Genomic DNA, 18,095 nt, shown 5'->3' with positions numbered 1-18,095 from the left:
CAAAGAAAGGACTCTGTTCTAAAAACACGATGAAAGTCTATCTGTAAATATCAAAGGCACCTTGAAACATTTAAATGCATATTGTCTCCTTAATATTAACCTATATTAAATCACTGTAACATTTTTGTTAAGGTTGATATTTCATTGTTTTACAAATAACTGACAAATACAAGTGATGGATTTGTAAACCTCAAGTGGAAGATTTTTCTTAGTCTACGTGAATAAGTGACTATTAGTTAAAAATGAGGAAAGCAACATAAAATTTTCATGACAATTTCAAACATTTTCATGTTGGAATACCTGTCAAAGGATGCCTTGTGTCCTCTTTTCCTTGAAAAAGCAAAAGTATTATTAATGTATTTGTTGAAACTTATTGACTATGAACCACATGTTAGGTAATGAAAATGAGGAAAAATGAAAATAGAACAATCAAAAGATGAAAAACTGAACAGTTTCATTATCAGAGTGTAGGCAGACAGACTATCATCCAGGAGGTATAATCAGAAATGGAAAAGTAAAGAATGTCCTTAATTAATAGCTTGACATTCTTTTTGCTATTCAGCTTGTTTAATGGTGAGCAAGTTCCACAGTCATGATTATTACACACACTATATTCAGGAGGAGGATGAAATAATACACTATATTCTGGAAGAGGATGAAATAATAAAAGAAACTGCTATTTGTACAAAGAAACATGTTTGTTTCTCTCAGCCATTTGTTTACTTTTTAAATAAGGTATGTGCATTCTTTTTATCCATTCCCATATGAGGAAGGCATAAATCCACACAAACAAAAGGCAGTAGGGCTGATTTACTTTCTCTTTTGACAACGGATGGGAAGATTATTCAAAGAACAGCTCACTGGAAGAGCTATTGGCTCAACTTATTACTTAAGGCAGAATTGAATTAAACGATTGACTTATAGGCCAAAGCAAGGTTTTTAGTTTAGGCTCCAATTGTCTCTAGCTATAGGAAATTACCTCCCATCTGAATATTATTTTTGGCACAAATCAGGGTGATTTCTGCAAGCTGGAGGGCATCAGATGATTAGGTGGCTATGAAGGACACATTCTCATATCATCAGTGTTCAATGTCAATAACTGTTCCTTTAGATCAGATTTCCTGAATGGCGATGATTGCTTCAGAAAAGATATGACCTCTTTATTGTTTTGGCCTCAAAGTTTGATGGTAGAATATTCTAGTCTTGCATTCTTATTAAGGAGAAAGTTATTATCAATCCAGAGTATATTCCGTGTAATATTATTGAGAATTTCCACCATGTATTGCAGTTTTTTAATATCTAAAGATACTTGGCTATAAGAAATTTACTATACCTCATTTAACTTATATTTGGAGAACTGATATGTTTAACCAAAAAGACTTACTTGCCAAATGTCTTTTTAAATTTCCAGGTCATTAATGAACTTATCAAATTATTATGTTGATTCTTGACATAGAGTTAATTTGCTAGTTTTCTGACCCTAGATAGAACTCTTTTTGAAAATCCAAGGTAGTGTTTTACTTGAAACTTATTCTACAATGTTTCAGATGGCATTATGGTACAATACAAATTTTTGAGCTGTCTATATATACTAAGCCACTAGGGAAAGAAAACATGACATTTGTCAAATTTTATTAAATTCATGGTAGAATAGTATATTCAAGGAATTGTTATATATATATATATATATATATATATATATATCCTAAAACATGGTTGTGGATATTCTGCCAAAAAAGGTCTTTAAGCTTCTCTAGAAAATATACCGTATGGGATATTCAGTGTCTCAAAAATAATACATTGGCCCAAGATAATAAATTAGTACTGACAGAGGTATCCACCCATCTAGAAATTGTCAAATATGAAAGTTAAGAAAGTCATTCTTTCTTAAGTATGAGCTTTCTTAACTGTCTCTAAGGAACACATTTTTTACAGAGATGCACAAAATCAGTTCAGGGAGCTACATTTCTACCATGGCTGAGATATGGAGAAGCTTGTATTAAAGCAAAAGTTCATATAGACTCTGAACTGTCTATTCACATTTCAAAATAAAATAAAAACGTAGCTTAGATCAGTTACTATATTAGATTACAATTCCTATGAAAGGTGTGGTGGGGAGCAACAGAGGGAGAGAAAAAATTGCTGGATTACTACTACAGGTGAAAGGTGTGATGTGGACGTGAGCAGAAGTCAAACAAACCTAAAGAGCAAGCCATCATGTTGTTAATACCTTAAGTAAATCCCACTCACAAAGTAGGAGAATAATTAGAAACAGAAGAGGGCGGGGACAAGAGGGAAGGGGACCTCTCTCTCTCTCTGATATGCACATGTGACAAATGCAGCATGTATAGGAAGGTGGGAAGGGTGTGGGAAAGAAAGAGAGCAATAATTTTACATTTTAACATTAATTGAACACTCTTTCTGTACCAAATGCAATATGTGGTCTTTTTAACTTATATTGTCGATTTAAATTAACCCTTTGAGTACTTAATATGTGCACATGGTACAAAATTTAAAAATATAAAGTTTTTAAGGTACAAAATCTGTCTTTCAGCCCCCACAGTCAACCACTGCTACCAGCTGGGTTTCTTTGTCTCTTCTACATATATTCCAGAAATATGCACACACCCAAAATAGCAATATGCTATTACAGTGTCTTTTTAATCTTCACAACAAACTAGTTGGACTAGCATGGCCATGTCATTTTATATACAAGGAAGTTGAATCTCAGAGAGGTTTATATAACTTCCTCAATTATATTTAATTTTAGTGAGTACCTCATTTGTTCTAATAACAAATTAGAGCATTTTCTAATGCCAAAGTGCACCCTTTCCTGGGCAAGGCAAAATTCCAACTTGAGAATATAAACCTTAAGTAAAAGTCCCAGAACTTTGAAATAGAACTCAATAGTCTCTCTTAGTGATGGATTATTTCTAAGTTATTTGTACGACAGTATCTGGTAAAGGCTTCAAGGAGGAAATAAAACAGCTCTCAAGGACCAATCCTTTCACATCATGAAATTGTGAGGAAATACTGAATTCGTAAGGAAAATCCTGGGTTTTAGTTTGTATTGTGTTCACACCTGGCATTTATTCTGAGGAAGAGCAACTGTGATCTTTAATACAGAAATTTTAAAGTCATGAAAATATTAGCAGGTAGATGAAATGAAAAATGTTTTAAAAAGAAATATTGGAACAGTTTCATATTGATAAAAATGATCTTTATTAAAGGAGATTTTAAAATTAACTTAAGTGATCTGGAAAACTTGGGACATGTTATAGAATTGGGGACTTATTTCAATGGCCATATATTGATCAGTGAGGATCCATGACTGGTTTTGGTGCTCAGCTTTAAAAGCCCACTTAAAAAGACTACATTAAGCCTTGACAGTTTTTCTATAATAATTTTTTAAGCTATCATCTGGTTTTAAAAGTTTATGGCTGGTTGAAGTTGGCTATTAGTGTAGCTGTATGAAAAAAAAATCTGCTGCCAAGATCTATCTGGCCAGTTTAAAGATTACTAGGGCCAAACCTTAATTTTTTTGCTAGTATTGAGGAAGGGTTAAATCCTGGCATAACTTAAAACTTTCCATCTTATATGCTGAAATGAGAAGAATATTTCCAATATATTTAGGGAAGATAGGCTTTCTCAAAAGCCATTCTCAAATATAAAATCTACAATTTGTATGTTTCAGAGACAGCTGATACACTTTGGAGTAACAGAACTTTGGAGGTGCTTTAAAAAAATCTGTATATATGTTATAGAGCTCCATTAATTATTGAACATTCCTTTTAAAGCAGCACAAGAGAGAATGCCAAGAAAAATCCAACAAGGGGAATTCAATGTGGTATGAGACAAAGAATATATAGCATTTAAAAGGGAAGCAAATAGGCTCAATAAAGGGAGTTGCAGCACTTTAATTAAAATTGTGTTGCAGGTATTTTAAGGGATTTTACTAGGTCTAGTGTAGTTTGTTTCTTTTTCTGTACCTTGTTACTAAACTGATTCAGAAATTTATCTTGGCTTTAATAATATTCTTGTCAATAAGCACTATCTTTATATACCTCTGAATCTTTTACTAAATTATTTTACTGTATTGGATATTAGATCTGGACTTCCATTTAAAGGCTGCTTTTCTGAAATGTCTACTGTTCTTTGTAGCCAGACATCCTCTCCTTGACTTGCTGAACTTTCCTCATTCACTTTTCAAAGGAATTCCAATACAAAACCAAAAATAAGGAGTTTCATATTCCTTGTAGACCTTGTGTGGTTGCATACCACATGAACTATGTAATACCTCCTTGTCATCATCCTTTGTCAATGGCATATTAAAATAAATAAGCAAATCCCTACTGAGAAACATACCACAAATTAAAGCTGCTTAAGGCACAATTTTATATATTGCTTCTTAGGAAGATCCATTCTTTTTTTCAGCATTCAATTTAAATAAGTATAGGCTGCAAGTTTGAACAAGGTATGACTCCTCCCCTTTGTTTAAGACAACTTTCAAATTCCAGTATGTACCCATAAGAAAGTTATCCACATGTAATCACTAGGCCTTTCATGAATAGGAAAATTATAAGTGTGCTAAATTTGCTGCATTCCTTCAGGTCTTAAACTTTTGTAAAAATACTGCTTAAGTGGATAAAGTGGACTAATATTGTCTATATTTGAAAAGTAATAAGGGTGAAAATTCATGCTGTAATACTTTCATCCTTAATAGTACAGGAATCAGTGAAACAGTGAAAAAGAAAACACTTTAGAGAATACTATCTTCATAGTTAACGTAGTGAATATGGTTAGGGTTTTATTTTCTTGAGTAGGAAAAAGTTATTTGTAAAAGCAAAAAGAATGGGAACAATTAATAACTTGTGATACATCAGATAATCTAAATTAATTTTTTAAAATCTAGATTTATTCAAAATTTAATTCAAGATTTCATATTATAAAATTTTAGCATTATTTTTAGTATGCTAGCAAGAGAATATCAAAAAGGAAAAAAAAAAGATATCATTTCTATGTGATTATAGAAAAACATATTGAGGAGCAGAATAATGGCCCAGAATCTCATGTATTTTAGATTGCTGATATGCTCAGAAGTTTAAAAAATTCTTAATGATTTATCACTTTTTGTTCACTTTTTTTATTTCGCTCAAGTTCAGGGGTGGGTACAATGATGTAGAAAATATTATTTATCTCTCAATATAGGCTAAAGTTCTCTCCCTTCTACCTCTGTATCTTCTTGAACTAGGCCTAAGCATTCACAACCCAATAAATAAAATGAGGAAAGTAGGAAGCGAGGAATGAAAGATGCTTAGAGACAAGGGTAGAGAAAACCCCCAAAAATATTTGGTTAGCTTGTTAAACAAAATAAAATAAAACAAAACAAAAAACCTAAAACCATAAAAGGAGTGTACAGAAAGCCTTTACATGGCCCACATGGCCAACAAGATATCAGGATGTGTCAATATAAGTAACACAATGCGGTCTCTGTCAACTGTGCCATCATTTTGACTGATTGTGCTGAATTAAGTTACTCAAATGTCAAGAGTGTGACAAATCCTGGAACTACAATTAACAGGATAGACCAAATCTCATTCTCTCTTTTTATCATGTCAAATTTCCCTATTTTAAGACCACTTTCATAAAATGAAAACCAAAAGCATTCTCTCATAAAATAAAAAAAATTTAAAGTTCAAGTGCAGATGTGTAGAGACTGAGCAGTGGTTTAAAAGATTCTCTTAACGCAGCAAATAGACACCGAGAACAGAGAACAGAACCCGGGGAGGGGGGGATTTAAATAAATAAATAAATCTTTAAAAAAAAAAAAAAGATTCTCTTAAGCTATTTCGATTAAAAAGAATCACAGATTAGATAGTATATTTGTCAAAACAACATTCCATGTTTTTTCTTCATTTTCAAGATATTTGAACATATCACAACTGATGTCCCCTAAAATGTTCAAGATTAATAATAGAAAATCTTGATAAGTCTAAAAACATTCAACCTGATTATTAGCTATAGAAAATTGGTAAATTGTTCATTGACTACATACCTATTAAAAGAGATGCTGTCAGCAGTTTGGGGTCATATGGACTCTTCCCACGGCCATTTTCAAAATGTGAGTCCTCTAGTTTAAAAATGTTATCCTGTTGATACAAAAAAGAGGATGATTTTATTTATTTACAAAAAGAAGTATTTTTAACATGTCACTTACTCAGAGAGGTTGAGTATTCATGTCCAAAAGCAAGAGGTATTTTCATTTCCATAAACTTTGTAGGTGGCAAAATAAATTAAGTGGGGGATGTGGACTTGGCCCAGTGGATAGGGCATCCTTCTACCACATGGGAGGTCCACGGTTCAAACCCTGGGCTTCCTTGACCCGTGTGGAGCTGGCCCACTTGCAGTTCTGATTTGCACAAGAAGTGCCCTGCCACGCAGGGTGTCCCCCGTGTAGGGGAGCCCCACGCGCAAGGAATGCGCCCCGTAAGGAGAGCTGCCCAGCAAGAAAGAAGTTCACCCTGCCCAAGAATGGCGCTGCACACACGGAGAGCGGACGCAGCAAGATGACACAACAACAAAGAAACACAGATTCCTATGCTGCTGACAACAACAGAAGCGGACAAAAAGAAGAACACGCAGCAAATGGACACAGAGAACAGACAACTGGGGCGGGGGAGGGGAGAAGGGGAGAGAAATAAAAAATAAATAAATTAATTAATTAAGTGGAGTTAAACACAGTTATTAGTCGAATATCTCCTTGGCTTCATAATTTTTAATAGCATTTAGCATGTTGCAAGTCATTATGGGTACATGAGCTGTAAAGAACAAGACCAGTGTGCTAAGAGTAGAGTATGATAAATATGATAATTTTGTCACATAGGTATACCAAGAGCTATTCTATTGGGTTTTGAGGAAAATAATTTAAATCTAAATAAAATTACTTCTTCCTCTTTTCATAAAGACGAGAAGACATTCACTATCTTGAATGTCTAGGAAAAAGTAGACTATCTTCTTTACTGTAATTACTTTCTGGAAGGAAATGATAAACAGCCAGAGCAGTCACTTCTCCCTCTCTGTCCTTCCTATAGCTTTGCTGCTTAATGCTTCTCAAGCACTTTAAGTTCCTCATATTGGCAGGCTGTAAGGTACCTAAACTGCTCTCACCCACCTCTCTAAGCAGCAAAAAGCAAACTGTACGTTAGAAAAGGTGTGCCTGGAGTTGGTGCTATTAGAGCAAGAAGTACAGAGGGGACACAGGGTAGTCTGCCCAGGTGAGGCCCGTGTACTGAGAATTGGGAATGAATATTTAACTACATTTAAATATTCATAAATCCTGAGGCAGAAGGTGTGCAGGTATGCAAAACAATAAAAGCCTTGATAAAGAGTGTTACTAACTCATGCCTGAGACCCTGAGTCAGAATGTGTCCAGCTACTGAAACTGGTGTGTGATAGTAGAGTAAATTTGGGGACATTTCTGAGCAGTCTTTTCAGAATCAGGTGCTCTGAGAATTAATTAAGTCAGAATATGTATGCTTTTTCCAGTAGCACATTAACTTGTCCATAGACTGAAATAAAATAGCTTTTTTGGCAAGTTCTCCACTACTCACATAAAAGTATTTTCTATCTTCTTAGAATAATAAATGGTGTCCATTTTATGGCCAGTAAGGATTACTTTATTTAACATTTAATATTTCTGATGGAGCTAATGGCATGGTTTTAAATTATGACTCTTACAGCTCAATTGAAATTGGGAGGAAAAGTGAAAAAGGAAGCAAACCAAAAGAGTTTCCCATTTTTATTACTGTGAGTGAGAATTATGGATTTCATTCTCTCCTTGCATTGAATCTATATTTGGTAATTAACTATTCCATAGCAGTGATGGTTCTTTAGCTTAGTTCTAAAATTTATACTGTTCAGTATTATTGTGAGGATTAAAAAAGAAATAAAGAAAGCATCCTAAAGCAGCAAAATAAAATACAATTGCATTTTATTTTTATTCTGTTAATACTGATCTTATTACCACTATAAGTAATACGAAAATTTAACACAAGTTCTTGCTGTTATTGTAAACATTCCTTGTGTAAATGTGAAAGAAATAATGTTAAGTGTAGTTACATAATTTATCATAGGCACCTGAATATTAAAATTATGATATGAAAGAAAGGATTGATATAAGCCCGATTTATTTAGTAAAACATTTATGCTTTATTGCCACATATCTTGGAAAATATTAAAATTTGCACATTTGGGTATTTCTCATAGATTAAAGGAAACAACAAGGGGAGATGGTGGTGTAGTTGAAAATATTGTTATCGATATTGTTTTAAATTTCTTGTACTCCTAAGAAATTTTACAATACTGACAATGATGGACGAGTCATTCCTCAAAAAATGAGATGCTTTATGTCAGGGAGCAGATGTCCAAGTTAGACAATGCAAAGATAGATGAAAATTACTTCCAACCTCATGTGATATTTGATTTAGAGGTAAAAGATTTGACTTCATAGGAAGAAAGGTTAAACGTGTCTGTTATGATTCAAGAGAAAATGAAAAACTATCCTTTTTCATGGTGTGGGGTAATGTGTTCAAAGCTGGACTTTTCCTCTCCTCCTTTTTTGAACAACATCATAAATAACTACCAGATTCCTTGCCTCTTTCACTGATACACAATATCTTTCCTTTAAAAGTAGCTTTTACTCAAATTTCTGTATACCTACCATGTAATTCTGTGTTCTTAAATGATGCTATAGAAGGGGAAAACAAATCGAATTTCCTTTCCAGCCCAGTGAGATGGGAAGCTGGAATAAATATAATTTGATTTCTGGATAGGGAAGTAAAATGACATTTCTTACATGCAGATGTTTTCAGTGTAAAGTTCATACACATTACATGTAATAATGGGGTCTCAGAGTGTTGAAATGGACAGATTTGTGTATTGTCCCTGGCTCTTCATTTCTTAGCTCTGGACCTAGGCAAGTTCCTAAACCCTTCTGAAATTCATATTTCTCCTCTGTAAAAGGAGGACAAGAAAATCTCATAGGGTTGATATAAATATTTATTGTCATAATGTATATAAAACCATCCACACTGATCAAAATATCTCATGCCATAGCAGAAATGCCTAGCTATATTTTCATCAGTGGAAATTAGGACAGGTATTTAAAGTTATGTAATTGCTTTAACCTCCCTCAATGTACTGAAAATTGTTCTTTGATAGGTAGATGAGAGTCTAAATGAAAAGCTTTTCTGAAAAAAAAAAAAAAGCATTTAAATTAGAAAAAAATGTTGTGTTTTCTTAACCTGTAATTTTCTTTCAAAATGAACATAACCAACAATTATAAACTAAACTATAGTCCATTATTTGTAGTAATGCTTTACTGTGTTCTCACCACTTGTAACAAATGTACCACACTAATAAAAGATGTTAATTTGGGAAAGTGTGGGAGGGGAAGGGACTAGCTATATGAGAATTACATATATATATGTGTGTATATATATATATATATATATATATATATATAGTTTTCTAAGATTTTTATTTTTATTATTTTTCCCCTTCCCCTCCCTTTCTCCCTCTCCTGCCATAATGGTTTTTGCTCTCTGTGTCCATTCACTGTGTGTTCTTCTGTATCTATTTCTCTCTTTTTTTGTATTCTCTTCTCATCTCTCTCCTCTAGCATTCAGAGGGACTTGATCCTGGGGACCTCTGATGTGGAGAGAGGTTCCCTGTCAACTGCACCACCTCAGTTCCTGGTCTCTGCTGTGCTTCACTTTGACTCTTCCCTTCATCTCTCTTTTGTTGCGTCATCATCTTGCTGCGTGACTCACTTGTGCGGACACTGGCTCACCATGCGGGCACTCGCATGGGCACTTGGCTCACTGCACCAGCACTCACGTGGGCATATGGCTCACCATGCTGGCATGCTTTCTCTTCTTCTTTTTCACCAGGAGGTCCCAGAGATCGAACCCAGGTCCTCCCACATGGCAGGTGAAAGCCCTATCACTTGAGCCACATCCACTTCCAATTACTTATATTTTTAATGTAACATTTATGTAATCTAAAGTTTCTTTAAAAATAAAAGGAATAAAAATATATTTTATTGGGAATAGCTAAATGTTACAATTTCATCAAATAATATTATATGTACAAAAGTTAATTTAAAAAGGCCACACTTTTAATATGCCTGACAAATTTAATGTAACTGACGTGAAGTGATACCAACGCTACTGTTTATGCTATCTAGGAAAAAAGACTTATTAGATATGTTGAAGATACTGACCCATTCTCAACGAACACTGTGCTAATATAATTGTATGTTAACATACAGTGTTGTCACATGTAATTCATCACTTAGATCATTGTCTGGTTCAGCTTGGAAGGTCTTATGAAATCTGATTGCTACCCAAGCTTGTTTTAGAAGAGTGATAATAGATCACATATGCAAGTAATAAGGCAAAATTCTAAATCCAATGTATACAATTAAACTGCAGAGCTTATATGCTTTACATGGGCTGAGCCAGTTTTCATTTTCACTATTACATTTGAAAGGAAATCCAGTTGTATAGATTCTAATTGCTTTAGCAGACACTATGAGCATATCATAGAAGTTATTGTGCAGTATTTTATTACATGTTTGCATCAGTTTTCAGTGACTATATTTAGCTTTCAAGACCACTTTTTCCTCTTTGTCTTTTGGATTTCCTGAATGTTATTAGACTGTGGTGAGGTAAGGCATTAAAGGAAATAACAACTGGCTAATGTCTAATCCAAACTCTTGTAAATTATAAACCATTGGTGACATCATAAGCAATGCATTTCCTAATTCTCAATCTTGACCAAGTAATAAATTTAAGCAACAAAGTTGTAATTTTAGTTGTTTTTTTTAAATGATCACAACAAAATGATGTTTAAACAAAAAGTAAGGTTAAAATCTATACATATGTGATAGAATGAACATTTTTTTAATGGGTAATTGCATGCAAGTATGTAAAAAACAATACTTGGACATTATTTAAAGAATGTATATTATATTTTTTCAAATCGTTCATTCTCTCATCCTGCTCCTCACAAGACTCCTTGTATGCCAGTTAAACTGAACTACCAAGTATTCCTTGGCCATGCCATGCTCTTTCTCATTTCTGCCTGAAATCTCCCCTCCTCCTCCCATTCACCATCAGCCCCAAACCTAGAATAAGCTTCCTTTCCTTTAGGAACAAATTAAAATAAGGCTCCCTAGGAGAAGTCTACAGATATTCCTGAAGGTATAATTTATTAGTTTTCCTCTGCGTGTACCTAAAATACATAATAGTACAATGTCAATGCAGGGTAAAACTATTGGTTTCTACAAAGAAAGGGTGTAATGGCATCTCCTAGGAAGTATCATGAAATAGTACTTTCCCCAAAGGAGATCCTTCAGTGGATCAAATTCATCCAGAAGTTATTTTTCATAAATAGGTGACTCTAGATTGATGCTGTCCAATACTGAGCCCTCTAAGCACATATGGGTATTTAAATTAAAATTTTAAGAGTGAGAATTCAGTTCCTCATGTGCACTAAATATATTTAAAGTACTCAAAAATCACATGCAGTTTGTGGCTACTACTTGATAGACACAGATATAGAACATTTCCATGATTGGAACCTGTGCTTTTGGATAGCACTGCTCGAGAACCTGAGCCATAGTGCCTTAGCAGTTCAGAGTAGAGCTGGCATTGAGAAAACTTGGCATCAGATCACAATCATAGTAGAAAAAGTCTCTGATACAGACAAGGAGGGATTAGACTGAAATCACTAGTCTTTTGTTTTTGTTTTTTCGTTTAAAGGCATATGTTAGATTAGCTGGCAGTACAGATGAACAAATGCATGTCTTTTGTTTCTTGCTTACCATGCTTCTTTTACTTGGATTCACTTCTCCCTAACCTATGTGGGTTCCAATTTTACCTATTCCTTAAAGTTTAGGTTATACTACCCAGTCCATTAAATGTCCATTAATTTTTCCCCACCAGAAAATAATGTTTCCTACCTGGAAATTGCATAGCAATCTATCATATCTTTCTTCTGACATTTGTAACCTTCAACCTTGATAATTAATAGGGCATGTATTATTTTTTTCCTTACTAAATTCCATAGAAGCAAGGGGCATATGCCATCTACTATAGTTCTTCCAAACACTAAGAAGTTCTGGAACTGACTTAAAGCTCAGTAAGAAAAAGAATGAATAAGTTAATGACTGATGGATTGGAAGAGACTATATAGAAAAACTACATCCAAAGATCATATATGTCCTGGCCACTTAAGAATAGAGCACAGGTAGGAATACAATCATGTTATAAAAGCCAGATGACAAAATTGAAATATTTCCAAATTTAAAAATGACTTTTGGAAAATACAATACCATTTGATTTCTTTATTATATGTGTTATTAGTATATTATTGATAATTATTATATCCTTCTACAAGTTTCTCTTGACATAAAAGAATAAAATGAAACAATGACAAACAACATAACCTAACAGTGTCTTTATTACTACATTCCTGTTCCTCCTTAATTTTAGGTGGGCCTTCTAATTCTTAATTTATTATTCATATTAAGCATATCAGTAAATATTAAAACTTTCAATATACCTACCTTATTCACTGAGCATAAAATTATCAGAATATTCCTATACAGAACTCAAAAATGTAATGTCTTCCCATATATCCCAGATTCCAGAAGAACAATTATACCTGACCAATTTTTTACTCAATAGAAATTACATCAAGATTTTCTGGGATGCAGGCAAGTGGAAAAGGAAACTGCAGATGTTTGAAACTGTTAAAAGTAATTTTCTATTTATGGAAATACATAATTTCCTATTGGTATTTTCATCTTTGTATCCATTTTAAAAACTATGCTAATGTATATATTTTCTAAAATGCTAATAAAATATTAATGGATACAGTAAATACATATTGAACTAAATTAAATTTTAGAATTAAAGATTGTATAAAGTTGAAAAATCTACTGGCTAAACTAAATATGATACAAGAAGTTAAAACAAAAAATATATAAAATAACACATTACATACACATGATATTACAGGGTTTATACAGTATTTAGCAGCTATTTTAACACTGAACACACATTAAGTGCTAATGATGCCCTAAGATTTCATGTATATTATTTAATCTTCACAACAACCCTGTCATGATTACACCCAATGTGTAGGTGAGAAAACTGAGGCCTGGGAATTCTACATATAGTACTCAAAGTGACAAAGCTAATAACAGATGGAGTAAAATTTGATAACAGATCTATTTAGAAACCCTTGTTTTTATCACCACATCAAAAAGGGGTTTACCACAAATATTATGTGAGATGTACTCTGAAATAGTACAAACTGGAAACAACAGGAATTCAAAAAAGGAAGAGGTAATTTTCTGTTTCAGGATATGAAGAAAGACTTTAGATGCTTTAGACCTTGAAAACTGTATTTTGGTATGAGGTGTGTGTGTGTGTATGCGTTGGTATGTGTTGGGAGTGGGTTCAGGGGGTCAAAGGATCCCATATAAAGAGAAGGGAAACGTAGAGAGGCAGACTATTCTATCTAAAGGAAATGACAGCAAAACAAAACGAAACAAAAGCAAAGAAAAAAAATTCCATATTTGAGGAATAACACAAAATTGAGTTTAGACATTGAAGAATACAATAGGAAATAAGACTGAAAAATAAATTTGGAACCAAACTGTGGAATGATTCCTCTGCCAGAATAAGCAATCTGGTCTGTAGAAGGTAAGCAAAAGGTGTCAGTGACACAGTGCTATTTTTAGTTGGAGAAAAATATCACCAAAGGGTCAATATTATGATGAACTTGACAGAGATGTGTGAGATGCTTCAGAGGTATATAAGACTGGTGACAGGTAAAGTCCTATTGCCATAGCCTGAGAAGGGGAAAATGAAATCATGTTATGTATTACAGCAGTTTAGAGGAATTTTGTATGTTGTGACTTGGTCAAGTCACTTACTTTTTTATAGCTCATTTTTCTTAATCTCCATTGAGTCAGAATCCCCTTTCATATTCCAACAAAAGCTATGGCTTCTTTCTTCCAAAAAACTGAAGCTAAGTGTATACATGGTTTATAAACTACTTTAAGTGCAAATAGACTTCATGTATTCCACGGTAAGAGGCCCCGAATTAGTTAATCTGCAAAGATCTTTCTAACATTGTGTGGTTCCAAGATCCTATCATTCTGAACTTCTACATTTGCTTCTTTTCTTTTGCCTTCTTCATGTACATAGAGGGATTATCCAGATTTTTAAAATTCATTTTCTTTTTCATTCTTTGCATACTATTCTCTAGAAATCACCTATTTTCAGAAATTCAGCTGTTGAACTGCAACCCCACTCTCTCTGTTAATCTAGTTATTCAAACTCAGTTTCCTGCCCTGTATGAAATGCCCTTATTTTCCATAGTTATTTCAAAATTAAGGGCTATTAAAAGTCCTTGGTTCTTCAAAAGAATATAAGAGCAATTATTAATAATTTTCATAAAAATTAGTCTGCCAGAAATAGTTATTTAACAATATACACTGTGGGGAGACACAAAAGAAATGCAGCCCTGGTCTCTGTCACTGGGTGCTGAGAAACTTTTAAAGTAATGCTATGTGAAGAAAGCAAGTATAATTTTCTGCTCTGTAATGTATTAGGCCTGACTTAGATTTAACCCATTTATAGCCCCATATTATGATAGAGTTTCATCTCTTTATACAATAAAAGAAACTTTAAGTCACTGACTGTTATAAATTGGAAAAATCACCCCAGTAAGATAAACATTCAAGGAAAAGGTATACCTGTTAGGATTTTTAGGTCTGAGAATACTAATAATAACTTTTTCATGTTAATATATAATTTTGAATAGTTGAGGATGTAAAACTATAATATTTGGTTGTAAACAGAAAATTTAGGTTTGATGCTAAATTATTTTGAATGAATAACTGTAATTATGATACTTTAAAACTGGCACTATTTTTTTTTTTTAATTCACACCTTTGGAAGAAAATTTTTTCAGCAAATTTTGATACAAAGCCAACAATATGAAAATTGTTTTGATGAAAATGGAGTTTACCTAAAATAACAATAAGATGTTATAATTATTAAAAATATAGCCAAATTTAATATTCATGGATATATGATCAACTTTAGTTATATCAATGCAGATATTTTACTCTATACAACTTTTCTTCCGGAAGATCCCTATTAGGATCCAAAACAGAAGGAAGGATAATATTTATCATGTGGGTAGACAATATTCCTAGAAAGTTCACTTACAGGTTGAAATTAAGTGGGGGTGTTTTTGTCTAGGCCTCATGAGTTAAATTTGCATTGTGCACTGCTTCAGTGTAACAGATGTCTTATCTCTGAAATTGGCTTCCACAGATTACATTGCTTTTTTGTGATACAAAATTTTCCCAATCTTTGATCTATTGATAGGTTTAGTAAAAAAATTATTGTTTAAGGATTACAAAACCTAGATATTATTATTAAGTATTTGAATGATCTAGAGCTAGTTTTAGATTTCTTTGAAGGTTCAATATCCTTATTTATGAAATGGGAATATTCTACAGAATTGCTCGAAAGACTTATATGATCTAATGCATATTAAACTATGGAAGCATACTTAAACCATATATAAATTTAGTTTATTATTTTAACAATCAGAAATATACTATTAATGGTACATCTTTACTATGATACATGTTAACTTTTCTGTGATATTAATATTGTTAATTATCAGCTAACCACATTCCCCTAAGTATTTAATAGTTATATTTGCTTATTGATCCTCACTGAAACTCCTTTGAGTACACTGTATGACTATCCCAATTGTCTAGATGAATCAACAAAAAAAAAAGAGAAAGAATGACTTGCCACAGGTCACACAGTTAGTAAAGAAGAGAGGCAGATAAGCCATTTCCAGAACCAGCAATAAATGTAGGGATTATAAAAACAATTTTTTATTTAACTGTACAGTCATATGACTTTATAAATGCTCATATCCGTAATGTTCAGTATAATATCTCAACTTTGTAATCCCTGAAGTTCACACATGTTAGGACCTGAAATAATTTTAATGGAATTGACCATGACAAGGAATAGCATATTTAATGTCCTCATATTATACTATTAATGTATTAAGGTGTGGTAGAAGGAATTAAAATATTTTACCTTTATTTGTAGAAAATATAGGAAGATACTTTGTTTCCAAGTTTGTAAAAAGTTAGCATCACTTTATTCATTCCCCTCTTAGTAACAACATGTACATACATACAGTCCTTACAGCTGGATTAAATAGGATTTGCCCTCTTGAATTTAAGGGACCTGAATTTATCTAGGTTCCCCAAACAAACATCAGTGACATAATTCATCTGCTTTTTGTCATCATTAAAATTAATGGTATAAACCAAGAAAAACAGAGAGCATATGTGTTCATACTTGATGCAGATTAAGCTTTTAATAGGAGCTTAATTTGAGTTTATGCAGATATCACATACCTGTCATGGTATAATTATTCAGCAATGAAGGCCTGTTAACTCCCAAGGCATATAACAATGAAAGTAAAAATTCTCTCTTGACTAGAATGAGAAATACCAGAACATGAACAATTTACTCTACAATGGATGTGCCCCAGTGAGACCTGGTAAAATAAGCCCAGTCAAAGAGAAAAATCAATGGTCCACAAAAAAATAAAATAGTAGAGTAGTTCAATTGATTTTTCTAAATGTGCATTTTAAGTCTTCTGTGTTCAAAATGTAGTTGCTTTTTATTTGTGACCTTATAATTTCATCTAGCAGCAGAGTGTTTTTAAATCCTAAACAGAAAAAGAACTGCTATTACTTTTTATCACTTTTTTTATAATGTGTTTGTCACATCCAGGATTATACACTACTAGGAAATTTTATAAACCTAAATGTAAATAAGTCAACAAAAAGGATCATGTGCATTGTAAGAAGAGCTGGAATCTATTCATGTGGTTTCTTTACATTTTACAATTTTTCATTGATTCCATCTGGGAAGTGATGAGGCCAAAGGATTGACATTTTATTTATACTAAGCTTTGCTTTAGCAAATCCTTGTCATTCAAGTGTTGTGATAATGAAATTAAATAACTATATGATATTCTTTTAGCAAATAATCAAAGATTTTTAAATAATTATTGTTTTGGCAAAGGAACTGTAGGAAATACAGAATCCTGTCAAATCCTGGTTAGAAAATAGTATTTTTGAAAATAATTTGGGAATTAGACAGACCATTAAAAATGTCCATATACTTGAACTCAGTTATTTTAGTTCTAGAAATATACCCTTAAGGGGAAAAAGTACACATAAGAAAAATATTAAAGTAAAGGTTCAAAATGGTAGTATTTAAGAATAATGAAAAAATAGGGGACAGATGCCAATGATAGGAGAATGGTAAACTATGGCAAAACTGTATCATTGTTGATGATGTAGGAATTTATTACATATGTTTATTTTAACTTGTTTTAATGCCTAGAATTAATGTCTGTTATATCACTGTGGAAGCAATATGTAGTAAATTCTCATCTATGTAAACATGCATGGAAAAAAACTTCCAGGAAATACATTAAAATAATAAGGTCTCCAACTTTGGTGATTTGGTTATTTTTGTCTATTTACATATTTTTTTCTATGTTTAATATTTTCTACCATGATCATGCAGCATATATATTAATATAAACAGGTTTAAATAGGATATTCAATTATCTAAATCTGCAAACTAGCAATGTATAGACAGAGACAAGGTTTGTTTAACTGACAGGTTTTTGAAATTTTGAATTTGAATGCCTTTACTTGGGACTTAAGACTTTTCATGGGAAAATTCAACATAGTAACAACTCTTTTGTATTTCCTTTTTCATCTTTTTATGTCACCTACTATGGGCATTTGAGTTTGCAATCCCTAATAGAGCTATGCAACTTGCTTGATCACCAATGCTTATATTACATTTATCATTTAAATTGTCTCTGTCTTCAGATTTACTTCAAATAACAATGGCCTCAGAAGGCTAGCGATCATGCTCTCATATCTCGTGATA

At 32.7% G+C, this 18,095-nt stretch overlaps 1 protein-coding gene across 4 annotated transcripts in view; it reads right to left on the bottom strand.

Annotated features, from left to right (window-relative positions):
* Positions 1-18,095, bottom strand: part of SEMA3A (semaphorin 3A) — a 505,421-nt gene that overhangs the window by 87,402 nt on the left and 399,924 nt on the right. For all 4 annotated transcript variants that reach the window (XM_058297095.2, XM_058297094.2, XM_004473377.5 and 1 more), the window contains one exon: positions 6,056-6,149. In XM_058297095.2, coding sequence (XP_058153078.1) covers positions 6,056-6,149 — 94 coding nt within the window. The remainder of the gene's footprint in view (positions 1-6,055; positions 6,150-18,095) is intronic.

Source organism: Dasypus novemcinctus, chromosome 5 (genome assembly GCF_030445035.2).
Source record: "Dasypus novemcinctus isolate mDasNov1 chromosome 5, mDasNov1.1.hap2, whole genome shotgun sequence".
Taxonomy (NCBI): domain Eukaryota; kingdom Metazoa; phylum Chordata; class Mammalia; order Cingulata; family Dasypodidae; genus Dasypus; species Dasypus novemcinctus.
This window is presented reverse-complemented; position numbering and strand designations above follow the sequence as displayed.